Raw genomic sequence first — 18538 nt, 5'->3', positions numbered from 1 at the left:
AGCCTCTGTTTAATGCAACAGTAAAATGTGTACTTGGATGAAAAAACGATTCTTCGCGGCAGTGGATGTTACATTCTTGTACAGCCACTAGCACGCGTAGCGTTTCGGCAGGTCCTTGAAATACGATCCCCTGCCGCGAAGAATCATTTTTTCATCCAAGTACACATTTTACTGTTGCGTTAAACAGAGGCTACAGTTAAGGAATTGTGTCCAGTAAATCCTCCCCGGCCAGGATACGAACCCATGACATAGCGCTCGCGGAACGCCAGGCGAGTGTCTTACCACTACACCACGGAGATTCTACACCACGGACCTGCCCGAAACGCTACGCGTACTAGTGGCTGTACAAGAATGTAACAACTCTTGTATATATCTCAAATGTAGTTGGGAAAACATTAAATCAGCATTTACATAAATTGATGTTAAAATTACTTTATTACACTGAGTCTTCGTCATATACAAACCTGAGTAACTAATATAACATTAATGTAATGTGGGGGACTGTATTTTTAAGCCGGTTTTCTTCCGTTGTGGCTACCTGTTAGCTCTAGGCTAAGTGCTCTGTTACCACCTGCAGGCTTTAGGTTTAGTACGCTGTAGCCACCTACTGGCTCTAAGCTTAGTGCTCTGTGGCCACCTACTGACTCTAAGCTTGCTGCTCTGTGGCCACCTGCTGGCTCTAGGCTTGCTGCTCTGTGGCCACCTGCTGGCTTGAGTCTTATTGCTCTGTGGCCACCTGCTGGCGCTAGGTTTAGTACATTGTGGCCACCTGCTGGCTCTAGGCTTACTGCTCTGTGGTCACCTGACCAAAACACTAAAAATAAGAAACACCTGTTGAATAGTTAGTTTCTTTGACAACTACTGGCCTCTGAACACGGTACACAGTAGCTAATTGTCCCCATCACTCTAACAATAGTGACGTCCACGGTATTACACAGTATTTATATAATTCCGATCAACATAAAAGTTTTGTGTATATAATGTTCACTCAAAATTTTTTACATTTATCTCTAAATGCCAGTTTCGTATGCTTCTTTGTATATAAATAACATATTTATATAAAAAAAGACAATAGTAACGTTATATGTGTTAAAATTTATTTACATCTTTAAAATTAAAAAAAAAAATAATATATTTTTTATGATTTTATATTGCTAATCAAGGCCTAAATCCTGCTCTTCCTCTCCCCCCCCTACAAAAACACTGAAACATACTCAGAGAGACACACACACACACACACAAACACACACACACACACACACACACAAACACACACACACACACACATACTCACAGACACACACACACAGACGTGTAGGGTCAGCGGTCGCGTTAACCGTGGGAACAATAGGGTTCAAGGGAGCGGGTGTACTGTGCAGTGAGAATTGGGACAGTGTAAATTGAACAGTGGCATTGTTATGCAACACATTGATCACATCTCGTGGTGAATTATCTTAGTGAATTTAGAGAAGATAGCTAGTGAATATCGACATCTTGAGGAAGCATCAGTCGCATCAGCAGGGACACAAGTGGAGACCTGAAGACCTCACAGGATTACCGACGACACGCCGTGTATTCACCTAGAGTGCTTGTGGGAGGCTGGCTGGTAAGTGTCTCTCATAAGTCTCCAGCAGTGTACAAGGTTTATATAATATCATATCATAGACACTATTGCATTCCATTCAATAATACAATCGTAATAATACAATCGTGGTAGACAGGTAACAGGGACAGCAACTGTGAGCTCACTGGGAACCCAGATAAGCCGCTAATCCTCCCCCACCCGCCGTAATCTGAAGACTACACCTCACCCATCTCTTAACCCACCATCTCACTCCCCCAACACACTCCCCCCCCCCCCCCCCCACCACCACTCTCCCAAAACACTCCCCCCCCCCCCACCACACCCACTCACACTAGGACTATTCTTGCTCTCTCTCTTGCTCTCTCTCTCTTGACAAGGGCAACATGGCACGTGGACGCAACAGGGACACAGGGAACAGCCAAATTGATCAAACGAGGGACATGTTAACCCAAGTTCTAGAGGGATTCAGGAAGGAGATGCAGGAAATGAGGATTACAATTAACAACCTGCAAAGTGAGCTGACATCAGCAAGAGAGGAGATCAAATCCCTCACAGAAAAAAATAAAAAGACCGAGCATCAGATTATCATCCAAAGGGAAGGTGGGAATGTTACATTGGAAGGAAATGCCTCTGTACCTGAAACATTTGCAGACATACTGAAAAAGAGCTCAGAAGCAATGGACACAGTGAGGGAGGTAGCGATGCAAGCAGCCACCTCACAGGAAGCAGCAAGATGCACCACTCAGCTGCTGGAGAGAAAAAGATCAGTGGTAGTTGTAGGCATTAAAGAACAGGAAGGATCCAACAGGCAAGAATGGAATAGCAAGGATAGAGTGGCAGTACAGGGGCTACTGAAGGGGTTACAGATGGAAGGGGCTGAACAACACATTGAGAAGGTTTTCAAGTTGGGCTGGTACAACAAGGACAGAAACCGACTTGTAAAGGTGGTGTTTACAAACGAAACCATGAAGGAGGATATTCTCGAAAGGAAGAGTCGACTGCAGCATGTGGAGGGATACAAGAAAGTATTCCTGCAGAGGGACAGGACGAAGGAGGAGAGAGCCAGGGCAGCAGAGGCAAGAAGGAAGCGCAGGGAGGGAGAAGCAAACTAGGAAATCACAGCCCCCAACACAACAGTCCTAGAGACAAGAGGCAAACCCAAAACCAGCATCCCAGCAACACCAGAGGGGAGGGCAACAACACCACCCTCCTCTGCATAGAAACCCTCCCCTCCCCTCACCCTACCAGCCCCCACCCAACCCTCCCTCCCCCCACCCCCACCCCATTCTTACAATGTCATCCCTTCCCCATTCCCATCATGTCCCCCCTCCCACCTTTCCCCCCCTGTCCCTCCTCCCCCTTCATCCCATACCCTCCCTATCCCTCCTCCCCCCTCACCCCGTATCCTCCATGTCCCCCCTATCTCCTTAACCACACCCTACCAGTCCCCCCTTCCATGAAACCCCCACCCCTCACCCCAAACTCCCCTGAAACCCTGCAAACCACCTCATAGATCATCTCACCCACTGAAAAGCTTCCCACACCAGCAGAATGGTCGCCAAGAAAGGGACAAGAAAATGAACTGAAGAAAGTGAGCTTCAAGACAATGTACACTAACATAGATGGAATTACTAATAAAACAAGTGAACTCGGAGAATGGGCACTAGAAGAAAACCCAGACATAATAGCACTCACAGAAACAAAGCTAACAAACACCATAACAAACGCAGTGTTTCCACAGGGCTACTATGTAGTGAGGAAAGAGAGAGAAGGGAGAGGAGGAGGTGGTGTAGCTTTGCTACTAAGAGAAGGTTGGAGTTTCGAAGAGATGGTATTTCAGAACTGTGAAGGTTTCAGTGACTACATATCAGGCACCATAGCAACTGGAGGACAGAAAATTATAGTAGTAGTCATATATAACCCCCCACCGAATGTCAGAAGACCCAGACAGGAATATGATAGAAACAACTTGGCCACCATCAATATAATAGAGAGAGCAGCTTCTGTGGCTAGCAGGAACGGATCCAGGCTACTAATCATGGGAGACTTCAACCATGGAAAGATAGATTGGGGGAACAGAGACCCACATGGAGGCCCAGACACATGGAGAGCTAAGCTGCTGGATGTGGCAACAAGAAACTTTCTAAGTCCACACGTCAAGGGACCAACAAGAACGAGAGGAGGGGATGAACCAGCCTTGCTTGATCTGATATTTACCCTAAATGAGTCGGATATAAGGGAAGTTAAGTTGGAAGCCCCCTTGGGAATAAGTGATCATAGTGTATTGAGCTTTGAGTACCTGGTTGAGCTAGGAATTATCACCCCCAAAAAAGAACTGGGAAACAAAGGGCTGGCATACCGAAAGGGAAACTATGAGGAGATGAATAAATTCCTATGGGATATACATTGGGACACAGAACTCGGAACCAAGTCTGTACAAGACATGCTGGACTATGTCACCCAAAAATGCCAGGAGGCTGTAAGCAGGTTTGTCCCAGCCCGACAGGAAAAAAACAGAGAAGCAAAAGAAGAATCTGTGGTTTAATAGGGAATGTATGAAAGCAAAGGAGCTGAACAAAAGGGCATGGAGGAACTTCCGAAATAACAGAACACCTGAAAGCAGAAAGAGATAACAGAGAACCAGGAACGAGTAAGTTAGTGTGAGAAGAGCAGCTGAGAAAAGGTATGAAAATGATATAGCTAACAAAGCCAAGACCGAAACAAAGCTACTACACAGTCACATCAGGAGGAAGACAACAGTGATGAAACTTAGGGTGGGTGAGGACAGGTACACAGAGAATGACAAAGAGGTGTGTGAAGAACTCAACAAAAGGTTCCAGGAGGTCTTTACAATAGAACAGGGAGAAGTCACGGTGCTAGGAGAGGTGGCAGCAAACCAGGTGACCTTGGAAAGGTTCGAAATTACAAGAGATGAGGTCAAGAAGCACCTATTGGAGCTGGATGTGAGAAAAGCTGTTGGGCCGGATGGAATCTCACCATGGGTATTGAAAGAGTGTGCAGGAGCACTTAGCTTGCCACTCTCCATAGTGTATAGTAGGTCACTGGAAACGGGAGACCTACCAGAAGTATGGAAGACTGCTAATGTAGTACCAATATTTAAAAAGGGTGACAGACAAGAGGCACTGAACTACAGGCCAGTGTCCTTAGCTTGTATACCATGCAAGGTGATGGAGAAGATTGTGAGAAAAAACCTAGTAACACATCTGGAGAGAAGAGACTTCGTGACAACCCATCAACATGGGTTCAGGGAGGGTAAATCTTGCCTTACAGGCTTGATAGAATTCTATGATCAGGTGACAAAGATTAAGCAAGAAAGAGAAGGATGGGCGGACTGCATTCTTTTGGACTGTCGGAAAGCCTTTGACACAGTACCCCATAAAAGGTTGATGCATAAGCTGGAGAAACAGGCAGGAGTAACTGGTAGGGCGCTCCAGTGGATAAGGGAGTACCTAAGCAATAGGAAGCAGAGAGTTATAGTGAGGGGTGAGACCTCAGAATGGCGGGAAGTCACCAGTGGAGTCCCACAGGGCTCTGTTATCGGACCTATCCTGTTTCTGATATACGTAAATGATCTCCCAGAGGGTATAGACTCATTCCTCTCAATGTTTGCTGACGACGCCAAAATTATGATAAGGATTAAGACAGAGGAGGACAGCTTGAGGCTTCAAGAAGACCTGGACAAGCTGCAGGAATGGTCGAACAAATGGATGTTAGAGTTTAACCCAAGCAAATGTAATGTAATGAAGATAGGAGTAGGAAGCAGGAGACCAGATACACGGTATCACTTGGGAGATGAAATACTTCAAGAGTCAGAGAGAGAGAAAGACCTGGGGGTTGATATCACGCTAGACCTGTCCCCTGAAGCTCAAATCAAGAGGATAACATCAGGAGCATATGCCAGGTTGGCTAACATAAGAACGGCCTTTAGAAACTTGTGTAAGGAATCTTTCAGAACATTATATACCACATATGTCAGACCAATCCTGGAGTATGCAGCCCCAGCATGGAGTCCATATCTAGTCAAGGATAAGACTAAACTGGAAAAGGTTCAAAGGTTTGCCACCAGACTAGTACCCGAGCTGAGAGGTATGAGCTACAAGGAGAGACTACGGGAATTGAACCTCACTTCGTTGGAAGACAGAAGAGTTAGGGGGAACATGATCACCACATTCAAGATTCTCAAGGGAATCGACGGGGTTGATAAAGATAGGCTATTTAACACAAGGGGCACACGCACTAGGGGACACTGGTGGAAACTGAGTGCCCAAATGAGCCACAGAGATATTAGAAAGAACTTTTTTAGTGTCAGAGTGGTTGACAAATGGAATGCATTAGGAAGCAATGTGGTGGAGGCTGACTCCATACACAGTTTCAAGTGTAGATATGATAGAGCCCAATAGGTTCAGGAACCTGTACACCTGTTGATTGACGGTTGAGAGGCGGGACCAAAGAGCCAGAGCTCAACCCCCGTAAACACAACTAGGTGAGTACAACTAAGTGAGTACACATACTCACAGACACACACACACGCACACACACACACACACAAACACACACACACACACACACACACACACACAAACACACACACACATACTCACAGACACACACATTTCATTTCTCTCAATGTTTGCCGACGATGCTAAAATTATGAGAAGGCCTAAAACAGAAGAGGACTGTTTGAGGCTTCAAGAAGACCTAGATAAGCTGAAGGAATGGTCGAACAAATGGTTGTTAGAGTTTAACCCAACCAAATGTAATGTAATGAAGATAGGTGTAGGGAGCAGGAGGCCAGATACAAGGTATCATCTGGGAGTGGAAGTTCTTCAGGAATCAGAGAAGGAAAAAGACTTGGGGGTTGATATCACGCCAGACCTGTCTCCTGCAGCACATATCAAGCGGATAACATCAGCGGCATATGCCAGGCTGGCCAACATACGAACGGCATTCAGAAACTTCTGTAAAGAATCATTCAGAACTTTGTATACCACATATGTCAGGCCAATCCTGGAGTATGCAGCCCCAGCATGGAGTCCATATCTAGTCAAGGATAAGACTAAACTGGAAAAGGTTCAAAGGTTTGCCACCAGACTAGTACCCGAGCTGAGAGGTATGAGCTACGAGGAGAGACTACGGGAATTAAACCTCACTTCGCTGGAAGACAGAAGAGTTAGGGGGGACATGATCACCACATTCAAGATTCTGAAGGGAATTGATAGGGTAGATAAAGACAGTCTATTTAACACAAGGGGAACACGCACAAGGGGACACAGGTGAAAACTGAGTGCCCAAATGAGCCACAGAGATATTAGAAAGAACTTTTTTAGTGTCAGAGTGGTTGACAAATGGAATGCATTAGGGGGTGATGTGGTGGAGGCTGACTACATACACAGTTTCAAGTGTAGATATGACAGAGCCCGATAGGCTCAGGAATCTGTACACCTGTTGATTGACGGTTGAGAGGCGGGACCAAAGAGCCAGAGCTCAACCCCCGCAAACACAACTAGGTAAGTACACACACACACACACACACACACACACACACACACACACACACACACACACACACACACACACACACACACACACACACACACACACACAAAATGGAAAAAAAAGAACAGGGAAACAAAGGGCTGGCATACCGAAAGGGAAACTATGAGGAGATGCATAAATTCCTAAGGGATATACAATGGGACACAACTCAGAACCAAGTCCGCACAAGACATAATGGACTATGTCACCCAAAAGTATCAGGAGGTTGTAAGCAGGTTTGTCCCAGCCCGACAGGAAAAAACAGAGAATCAAAAGAAGAATCTGTGGTTTACTAGGGAATGTATGAAAGCAAAGGAGCTGAACAAAAGGGCATGGAGGAACTTCCGAAATAACAGAACACCTGAAAGGAGAGAGAGATAACAGAGAACCAGGAACGAGTATGTTAGTGTGAGATGAGCAGCTGAGAAAAGGTATGAAAATGATATAGCTAACAAAGCCAAGACCGAACCAAAGCTACTACACAGTCACATCAGGAGGAAGACAACAGTGAAGGAACAGGTGATGAAACTTAGGGTGGATGAGGACAGGTACACAGAGAATGACAAAGAGGTGTGTGAGGAACTCAAAAAAAGGTTCCAGGAGGTCTTTACAATAGAACAAGGAGAAGTCGCGGCGCTAGGTGAGGTGGCAGCAAATCAAGCGACCTTGGAATGGTTCAGAATTACAAGTGATGAGGTCAAGAATCACGTATTGAAGCTGGGCGTGAGAAAAGCTGTTGGGCCGGGCGGAATCTCACCATGGGTCTTGAAAGAGTGTGCAGGAGCACTTTGTTTGCCACTCTCCATAGTGTATAGTAGGTCACTGGAAACGGGAGACCTACCAGAAATATGGAAGACGGCTAATGTAGTACCAATATACAAAAAGGGTGACAGACAAGATGCACTGAACTACAGGCCAGTGTCCTTAACTTGTATACCATGCAAGGTGATGGAGAAGATTGTGAGAAAAAACCTAGTAACACATCTGGAGAGACGAGACTTCATGACAACACATCAACATGAGTTCAGGGAGGGTAAATCTTGCCTTACAGGCTTAATAGAATTCTACGATCAGGTGACAAAGATTAAGCAAGAAAGAGAAGGATGGGCGGACTGCATTTTTTTTGGACTGTCGGAAAGCCTTTGACACAGTACCCCATAAAAGGCTGATGCATAAGCTGGAGAAACAGGCAGGAGTAACTGGTAGGGCGCTCCAGTGAATAAGGGAGTACCTAAGCAATAGGAAGCAGAGAGTTACAGTGAGGGGTGAGTCCTCAGATTGGCTTGAAGTCACCAGTGGTGTCCCACAGGGCTCTGTTATCGGACCTATCCTGTTTCTGATATACGTAAATGATCTCCCAGAGGGTATAGACTCATTCCTCTCAATGTTTGCTGACGACGCCAAAATTATGAGAAGGATTAAGACAGAGGAGGAAGCATGAGGTTTCAAGAAGACCTGGACAAGCTGCAGGAATGGTCGAACAAATGGTTGTTAGAGTTTAACCCAAGCAAATGTAATGTAATGAAGATAGGGGTAGGAAGCAGGAGACCAGATACAAGGTATCATTTGGGAGACGAAATACTTCAGGAGTCAGAGAGAGAGAAGACTTGGGGTTGATATCACACCAGACCTGTCCCCAGAAGCTCATATCAAGAGGATAACATCAGCGGCATATGCCAGGTTGTGTAAGGAATCTTTCAGAACATTATATACCATATCCCATACCCTCCCTGTCCCCCCTTCAATTGACCCCCCACCCCTCACTCCAGTATCCTCTGAGACTCCGTTACCCACCCCACATCTCACGCCCATGGAACAGCTTCCCCCATCAGCAGAACGCTCACCAAGAAGAGAACATGAGAAGGGACAGAAGAAAGTGAGTCTCAAGGCAATGTACACTAACATAGATGGGATTACAAATAAAACAGATGAACTTGGAGAATGGGTACTTGAAGAAAACCCAGACATAATAGCACTCACAGAAACCAAGCTAACGAAAATCATAACAAATGCAGTGTTCCCACAGGACTACTGTGTTGTGAAGAAAGAGAAGGAAGAGGAGGTGGTGGTGTAGCTCTGCTGGTAAGAAAAGGCTGGGATTTTGAGAAAATGGTTATTCAGGGCTGTGAAGGTTTCAGTGACTATAAACCAGGTAAAATAGCAACTGGAGGACAAACAATTGTAGTCGCAACCATATATAACCTTCTACCAAATGACAGAAGACCCAGACAGGAATATGATAGAGACAACATGGCCACCATTAACATAATTGAGAGAACAGTGTCTCTCGCTAGTAGGAATGGATCTGGACTACTAATCATGGGGGATTTCAACCATGGGAAGATTGACTGGGAGAACAGAGACCCGCATGGAGGACCAGATACATGGAGAGCTAAGCTGCTGGCCGCGGCAACAAGAAACTTTCTTAGCCAGCATATCAAGGGACCGACAAGAATGAGAGGGGAGGATGAACCAGCTATGCTTGATCTGATATTTCCCCTTAATGAGTGGGATATAAGGGAGGTTAAGATGGAAGCACTCTTAGGAATGAGTGATCACAGTGTATTGATCTTTGAGTTCTTGGTCGAGCTAGGACTTATCTTCCCCCAAAAAGAACTAGAAAACAAAAAACTGGCATACCGAAAGGGGAATTATGAGGGGATGAGAAGTTTCCTAAGGGATATACCAGGGAAACACAGACCTCAGAGCTAAGTCGGTACAAGGCATAATGGACTATGTCACCCAAAAGTGTCAGGAGGCAATAAATAGGTTTATCCCGGCCCAAAGTGAAAAATCCGAGAAGCAAAAGAAGAATCCATGGTTTAACAGGGCATGTTTGGAAGCAAAGGTACTGAACAAAAGGGCGTGGAGGAACTTCCGAAATAACAGAACACCAGAAAGCAGAGAGAGATTCCAGAGAACCAGGAATGAGTATGTTAGTGTGAGAAGGGAAGCAGAGAAAAATTATGAAAACGATATAGCAAGCAAAGCCAAGACCGATCCAAAGCTACTCCACAGTCACATCAGGAGGAAAACAACAGTGAAAGAACAGGTAATGAAACTTAGAACAGGAGAGGACAGGTATACAGAGAATGACAAAGAGGTGTGTGAAGAACTCAACAAGAGGGGGCAGTAAACCAGGCGACCTTGGAAGGGTTCGAAATTACGAAAGATGAGGTCAAGAGACACCTGTTGGATCTGGATGTGAGAAAGGCTGTTGGTCCAGACGGGATCTCACCATGGATATTGAAAGAGTGTGCAGAGGCACTCTGCTTGCCACTCTCCATAGTGTACAGTAGGTCACTGTAGACGGGAGTCCTACCAGAAATACGGAAGGCGGCGAATGTGGTCCCAATATACAAAAAGGGTGACAGACAAGAGTCCCAGTCCTATCCCAAAACCTTATCCTGTAACTGGTTGCAGTGCCTGCAGATGCAGTGCACTCAAAGGTGATGGTCTGCCTGAGTGCAGAAATATTGAGATATTGTTATTGAATTCAATAAACAACCAGAAAGCAGGTGTTTAACAGTGCCTTACAATGATCACTGCACAGAGCAGTGAGTCCATTCGCATGTCAGAGTCCTCACATTCACGAGCGGTCCTGCTTAGTACATGACGTCACTCGGGTCCTGCTTAGTGCATGACGTCACTGGGGTCCTAGCTGTATTAGTGCATGACGTCACTGGGGTCCTGCTTAGTGCATGACGTCACTGGGGTCCTGTATTAGTGCATGACATCACTGGGGTCCTGCTTAGTGCTTGACATCACTGGGGTCCTGCTTAGTGCATAACGTCACTGTGGCCCTCTTTAGTGCATGACGTCAATGGGATCCTATTTAGTGCACGACGTCACTGGGGTCCTGTATTAGTGCATGACGTCAATGCGGTCCTGCTTAGTGCATGACGTCACTGGGGTCCTTTATTAGTGCATGACACCACTGGGGTCCTGCTTAGTGCATGACATCACTGGGGTCCTGCTTAGTGCATAACGTCACTGTGGCCCTCTTTAGTGCATGACGTCAATGGGATCCTGTTTAGTACACGACGTCACTGGGGTCCTGTATTAGTGCATGACGTCACTGGGGTCCTGCTTAGGGCACGACGTCACTGGGGTCGTGCTTAGTGCATGACGTCACTGGGGTCCTGTATTAGTGCATGACGTCACTGGGGTCCTGCTTAGTGCATAACGTCACTGGGGTCCTGCTTAGTGCATGACGTCACTGGGATTAAGTACACTGTGGCCACCTGCTGGCTCTATGCTTAGTGATCTGTGGCCACCTGAACAAAACACTAACAACAAGAAACACCAGCATGACCAAAACACTAACAACAAGAAACACCAGCGTGACCAAAACACCAACAACAAGAAACACCAGCGTGACCAAAACACCAACAACAAGAAACACCAGCGTGACCAAAACACCAACAACAAGAAACACCAGCGTGACCAAAACACCAACAACAAGAAACACCAGCGTGACCAAAACACCATCAACAAGAAACACCAGCGTGACCAAAACACCAACAACAAAAAACACCAGTGTGACCAAAACACTAACAACAAGAAACACCAGCGTGACCAAAACACTAACAACAAGAAACACCAGCGTGACCAAAACACTAACAACAAGAAACACCTGATGAAAGGTGAGTTTCTGTGACAACCACTGGCCTCAGAACAGTAGTATACAGTAGTAAGTGTCCCCCACACTCAACCGTAACGACCATTGCAGTACATAGCATCTAAGTGATCCCCACTCACTGCAGACTTTAAAGTCTAATGTGTATAATATACACTACAAAAGTATGTGCTTCATATAGAATTGCATAATTGGACTTTAACCGATTAAAAAACCCAAGAGCAGGCAAGCAGGGGGTTTAAGACAGGAGAGAGGATGCAGAAATCTTGAGCGTGGAACTGGAGACGAGGTGAAGAGGGGAGATGAAAGATCGGTGGCCCAACCACCGTGGGTAAGAATTGCAGCTGATGCTGCGGTTTGGTGGTAGAGTGGAGTTCTCATGGGTGCTCGCTGATGTGTCTTGTAGGAGGCAGGGCTTCTCGTCGCGGTGTTCTTTTCAGCTTTGCGTTGGTGTTCTACTGATTCCTTGATTTACTCGGGCGCAGATCGTCGGTGTTTTTCTTCTTCCCTGGCCTCCTGGCCTGTTTGTTGGTCTTGCTTCGTGTTGATACGGTGAGGCTATCGTTGGAGGTAGCTTCCAGCAGGAAATCTTCAGTTGTGTAGGGCTGCTTCAGTGGAGGAGGTGGTGTTCCCACCGAGACGTCCTCATCTGATGAGTCAGCTGACTCAGAAGTAGATGCAGTGAATCTTGAGGGTCAAGTTCTTGCCTGTTGAGGGTTAATGGGAGTTGCAGCTGATTTAGGACGTTGAGAGGGTTCGCACACGAGAGGTGAAACTGTAGAAGTAATCGATAGAGGAGGCGTCGGCGTCTGGGTGGCTTGTGATGAAGTTGCTGGAGGAGCAGGCTTTGCTGTTGATAGTACATCCGTGAGCACGGCGGCGTTCACGGTGATGTCAGGGACCGAGACTGTGTCTTGAGAACTTGAAGTGGTGTTGGTGAAAACTTCCTCTGGAACTATGAAAGCTGGAAGACCATTTGCTTTGTATAGAATATTTAATATTCTTACGTATTCCTGGGGGTTATTGCAAGCTATCATGCTGGCCGCCGATGTTAATGCTTGAACTGTGCTGTTCAGTGGTTGGTCGGTGTGGGCCGGGGGTGATGGCTGGCTCGACGAATCGCATGTTGGCATTTGGGAGCTGGCTCCCCATTGGCTGGTAGTAGCAGTGGGACGTCCTCCCGGAAGCTCCGGGAAAATGGCGGCTTGGGCGTTGAAACCTGAAGTAGAGGTGGTCGCTGATTGGCTTGGTGCTTCCGAGGTACTGGCTCCGGTTGAAGATGTGGATTTCTCCATGTTTTTAATGACGTCTTGTCTATGAGGACAACGTATGGAGATTGCCGGATGGTCGCCTTTGCACAGCAAACAGCATAGTGTTTCAGACTTGCAGATGGAGTAATGGTGGTCAGCTGAGCAGAGGCTACACTTCTGAATACGCTGGGTACATTTGCTGGTGGAGTGGGTGTACTCCTAGCACCGGAGGCACTGGTTGACGATGTGAAAACGTTCCATCTTCACACTGAATGACGGAATGTGAATACCAAAGCTGTAAACACCATTTCTGGTAGCCATAGTAGCCGCAGCTACTGTCTCGAAGGTCAGCTTCAGGGAGAGATTTCTGTTGAAGAAGTGAGCTTCGTGAAGCCCTAAGTCCGGGTTTGATTCCTTGAAGTCGTGCATGAACGCTCTTTCATCAGCTTCATCTTGTTTCACGATCCATTGGCTGAGATCATGAATAACGACAGAGTGTTCAGCCAGGTACTGGCGTGGGAAGTTGAGACGAAGGTGTTGGTTGGAGAAATTGGCGCTGAGAAACAGAAGTTTGTCGACTTCCTCCTCACTATAAAAGAAGAAGAGGATGTCCGTGCCTTCCTGTTTGATGTCGTTGGGTCACTCCTGCAATGTAAAAAAAAATAGGCAGATGGATCTACAATTTCCTGACCAACAGAACCCAATGTGTAATAGTCAACAAAATAAAATCTAGCCCATCAACCGTGAAGAGCTCAGTCCCCCAGGGTACTGTGCTTGCTCCAGTACTTTTTCTCATCCTCATGTCGGACATAGACAAGAACACAACCTATAGCACTGTATCATCCTTTGTAGATGACACTAGTATCTTCATGAGAGTAGGCAACATAGAGGACACAGCAAACCTCCAGTCAGATGTGGATCAAGTCTTTCTATGGGCTACAGAAAATAATATGTTGTTTAACGAAGATAAGTTCCAGCTCATGCGCTACGGAAAAAATGAAAATATTAAAACGGTAACAACGTACAAAACTCAGGCAAATCATGACATAGAACGAAAAGGCAATGTAAAGGATCTGGGTGTACTCATGTCGGAAGACCATACCTTTAAAGAACACAATAAAGTAGCCGTCACAACTGCAAGAAAAATGACAGGTTGGATAACAAGAACTTTTCACACTAGAGATGCTATACCGATGATGACACTTTTCAAAACGCTTGTGCTCTCTAGAGTGGAGTACTGCTGCACAATGACAGCCCCTTTCAAAGCTGGAGAAATTGCCGACCTGGAGAGCGTGCAGAGATCCTATACTGCTAGAATTCACTCAGTAAAACACCTAAACTCTTGGGACCGACTAAAGAGCCTAAATCTGTACTCCCTTGAGCGCAGGCGGGAGAGATATATAATAATTTACACGTGGAAAATGTTAGAGGGGCAGGTCCCAAACCTGCACACATGAGACCAGAAGACATGGCAGGATGTGCAGAATACCCCCGTTGAAAAGCAGAGGTGCAACAGGTACTCTGAGAGAGAACTCTATCAACATCAGAGGCCCGAGACTGTTCAACACGCTTCCGCTACACATAAGGGGCATAACTGGCCGACCCCTCACAGTGTTCAAGAGAGAACTGGATAAGTACCTCCAAAGGATACCTGATCAACCAGGCTGCGACTCATACGTCTTGCTGCGAGCAGCCGCATCCAACAGCCTGGTTGATCAGTCCAGCAACCAGGAGGCCTGGTCGACGACCGGGCCGCGTAGACGCTAAGCCCCAGAAGCACCTCAAGGTAACCTCAAGGTATGTCTTCAAAAAGCTTCAGGAGAGATGTCTTGGAGAATGGTTGCTCGTTAAGGGCCGTACCCCGGATCTTGTAGCGTTTGTGACGCATGTTGAGCTTCCTGGTGGCCGATGGCTCTCTCAAACACTACACGTCACTGGAGATGGCCTCACGTCTCTACCCCTGTGAACTTTCCAAAACTAATTCTATTTTATATAATTAATGTTTTTTTTTACATAATAATGAAACAGTTAAAATTTGTGCTAAATTTTAAAATTATCTGAAAAAGTAGAAACAAAATTTACTTTTTTATATTTGTTTTATATTGCTTATAAAATTGTAATATAGTTATAATTTTATATTACGATGTATTATATTTAAGAAGTAATAAATAATAATTTCCTCCTCTTCCTTCCACACTCATTTTGTCGTCTGGTCGTGATTTTCTATACCACCTTATTGGGTAACTTTAATATTCAAAATTGTTTATGTTCATTCCACAAAAAAATTTGTGTTCATACTTCGAAACCTTATTAATACCCTCTGTGTACTGTATTCTTAGGCCACTGTCACAGTCGTCAGTAAGTGGGGATCACTTAGCTACTGTCGGAAAATCCGACACCATTTAATAATCATACAGATAATAGCTGTGTTGTATAAACAAGTTAACCATAGAAAACGTAACTTGTAGTGGAATTACCGTCTATAGAAAACGGGATATCATCACCACACACTATTATAAACCACCACCTATTATGGTGGGAATTATTCTTAAATACATTAGTCTTTGGACTTTACCATCATAAAAACATCTCACATAAATTAACTTAATTATCAATATTAAAGTAGAGTAAATGTGACCCTTCTATCACTTTCTGTCATCTGGAAAATGTAAGCCAGGCGTCAGTGATGAAGGAGGGTCAGCCATTGTTTTATACTGAGACCAGAGGCTCACGGGAGCAAATTCGGCTCCTGTTAATTTTCCTTGGACGTAGTGTTATGGAAACCAAAGGTGTACCATTATCAACACGCTGTCAACAAATCAAGTTAAGTGTTCTTCCGAAACCCATGTATCTTTCATTTATGGCCATTAATGTCATTATATAGGGTGATCCGGTTAGAGCACGTGGTAGCCTCAAAATAAAGGTAATTAAGCCAGGTCTTCATTGTTCCATGTACAGTATTTTCTCTGATATACCTGTCATATATAAGATTCTGGCTTTACAGCTAGCGCCCTTTTGACAGGTCAAGACGAGGAAGCATGCTTTGTGCATCAGTTACCAGGGTGATGGAAGCTACCTCAAAGAGGGAAAATGTGGTGTCTACACCCTAGTTATACCTGGTGGACTAACCTGCTGTACTATAAGATAAGGAACCTCTTCAATGTATGTAGTCTAATACTGTAGTTTGATTGGCTGCATATATATAAATTAATTTAATATAAACCCCCCTAATGTGTAGAGGATCGATTTGTGAGATTATGAGATTATTGCAGAAATACAGTCCACTTATCATTATACAAATTGCTATCGAAGTATATAAATTAATGAAAATATAAATTCATATAAATTAAATAAATATAAATCTCACAGGTCGGTTCCCACATTATTTGGACCTTCGGAACCGGATTATTTGGTCCTATGAACCCACATTTGGTCATCTTAGTACCGGATGAACCAGTTAACCAGTGGATTCATTAAATATACTAGTGCAGTGTGATTTAAACAAAGGCCAGCAGTCAAGACGGCGGCGTTGACTCGTGCGAGTTCACGAGCCCCGCTCAGTTCAGAACAGCCTTATGTCAAATTAATTGCCCAGAACAAGGCAACAACAACAACAACAGTTGCATCTAATACGAGTCAAGCAGAAGCTCGACTCCCTCCAATTAATTTACCCACTTTCTCATGAAAAGATGAGGAAGATTGGGACGAATTTTGGAACAAATTCGTTGACCTTGTAGACTCAAAACAATCTTTACCAAAGAGTAGTAAATTCTCTTATTTGCAAGGCCAATTATCAGGTGAGGCTAAAACAGTAGTATCCCATCTGAGATTAACTAATGACGGCTATGATCTGGCAGTAAAACTCCTCAAGGATAATTATGCTGATCCAGAAGTAAGAACATCACATTTAGTTCATGAGCTGTTGCATTTACCCCCACCGGAGGCTTCAGCTGATTCACTCCAAGTCTTCAAGCTGGAGGTAGAATCATTGATCAATGCCCTCAGCCAGACAGCAGATACAAACGGGGCTGAGTGGGTCTTGAAAATAATTGTCCAGGAGAAAATACCTAGGGACATATTGAGACAAGTGAGTGCTCATTACAATAAAAGCATCTTATCCATGAATGAAATATCTGAAGGTTTAAAGTCAGTAGTTCATCAATTACGAACACATGACAAATTAAAACCACCAAGTAAACCCTCAGAAACCAATAATAATAAACCACAGAGTACCAAAGGTACTCCAAATCAATCTAGACAATATAATTCAACACCAAAGTGGAACAGTAGCAGTGTGGGCGTATGTGCAGTGGGACCCTCCAAGCTTATAGTTACTGTGTCACCCAAGAAAGTGACACCAAAAGGTACTGGAAGCTATGGAACATGTTTGTTCTGCAATGAGAAATATTCAATGTACCACTGCTCTAATTTTCCTGATAGTGACCCCCGTGTTGAGCGACTCAAAGATTTGCAACATTGCACGAGGTGCCTCAGGAAACATAACATCAACGACTGTGATACCCAATTGCACACCTGTAATAGGTGTAACAAAGGTCAGCACCATGCAGCATTGTGCAGAGACTCAAAACCAACGTCTCCAAACCCCAAGGTGGAAGATAGCATTCCCACCTCAGTACAGTATTGCAAGGTGCAACCAACAAAGAGTGTCCAATCGGCAAAGTCTAAAGGTAATACGACTTTGCCTACTGCCCAAATTACCATCCTGAATAAGAGGGCCAAGGTCCATACCCGTGGGTTGTTTGACCAAGGATCCCAGAGAACATATGTCACTAAAAGGTTGGCAGATGAACTACAATTAAGTCCTGTAGCCCAGATGTCATTCAACATCTCAGGGTTTGTAACAGATGCAGGACCTCAAGTCTACCAGGTGGTACAACCATCAGTACGCTTAGGCAGGTACGTCTGTCGAGTACAAGCCATTGTGGTGGACAAAATACCAGTAGACCTACAAGTTCAAGGTCTGAGAGCAACAGCCAAATTCCTGAGAAATAGAGGAATAAAATTGGCAGATAATATTAAGTCTGATCACCTCACCGACTTCGGTCTCCTTGTAGGGACAGACTATTGCCATCGATTCATTGGTAGCCCTACAAAATATCAGGGTATAACCATATTAAACTCTGCAGGAGGTAAATTACTCTCAGGCCCAGTATCAAGCCTGAGGAGACCTATGCCTGCAGATAAACAATACCAATAGAAATCTAAATTTGTCAGCTGATTATATTTCTCCAGTAGCATTATACTAAGGAGATTACAGCTGACTATACCAACAGAGGTTGATGTTAGTATCATCATATAAAGCTGAAGATGAGTTCATGAGGCCTCAGTGGCAAATCAGTGAACAGTAGCTTAAACAGCTACAAGTCACTGCGACCAATGTCACTGAACCCACTGTAGTCTCAGAACCATACTTTACTTTAATGATGAGCTATTCAATCTTCTGAATCAATAAACTAAATTAAACCCCAAAAAATCTGATGACTGATT

General features: G+C 44.8%; 1 protein-coding gene across 1 annotated transcript; it reads right to left on the bottom strand.

Moving 5' to 3' along the window:
* Window positions 1-12475: 12475 nt before the first annotated feature.
* Window positions 12476-13075, bottom strand: LOC138353653 (uncharacterized). Its single transcript, XM_069306837.1, has one exon. The coding sequence runs from the start codon at window positions 13073-13075 to the stop codon at window positions 12476-12478; it is 600 nt and encodes a 199-aa protein (XP_069162938.1).
* Window positions 13076-18538: the final 5463 nt, after the last annotated feature.

Source organism: Procambarus clarkii, chromosome 59 (genome assembly GCF_040958095.1).
Source record: "Procambarus clarkii isolate CNS0578487 chromosome 59, FALCON_Pclarkii_2.0, whole genome shotgun sequence".
Taxonomy (NCBI): domain Eukaryota; kingdom Metazoa; phylum Arthropoda; class Malacostraca; order Decapoda; family Cambaridae; genus Procambarus; species Procambarus clarkii.
Note: the sequence above shows the minus strand (reverse complement) of the source record. Positions and strands in the feature narration are given on the sequence as shown.

What these genes read in the sequence shown, in the direction of transcription:
- LOC138353653 (XM_069306837.1), bottom strand. Translation starts at nt 13,075, where the DNA reads ATGGAGAAATCCACATCTTCAACCGGAGCCAGTACCTCGGAAGCACCA.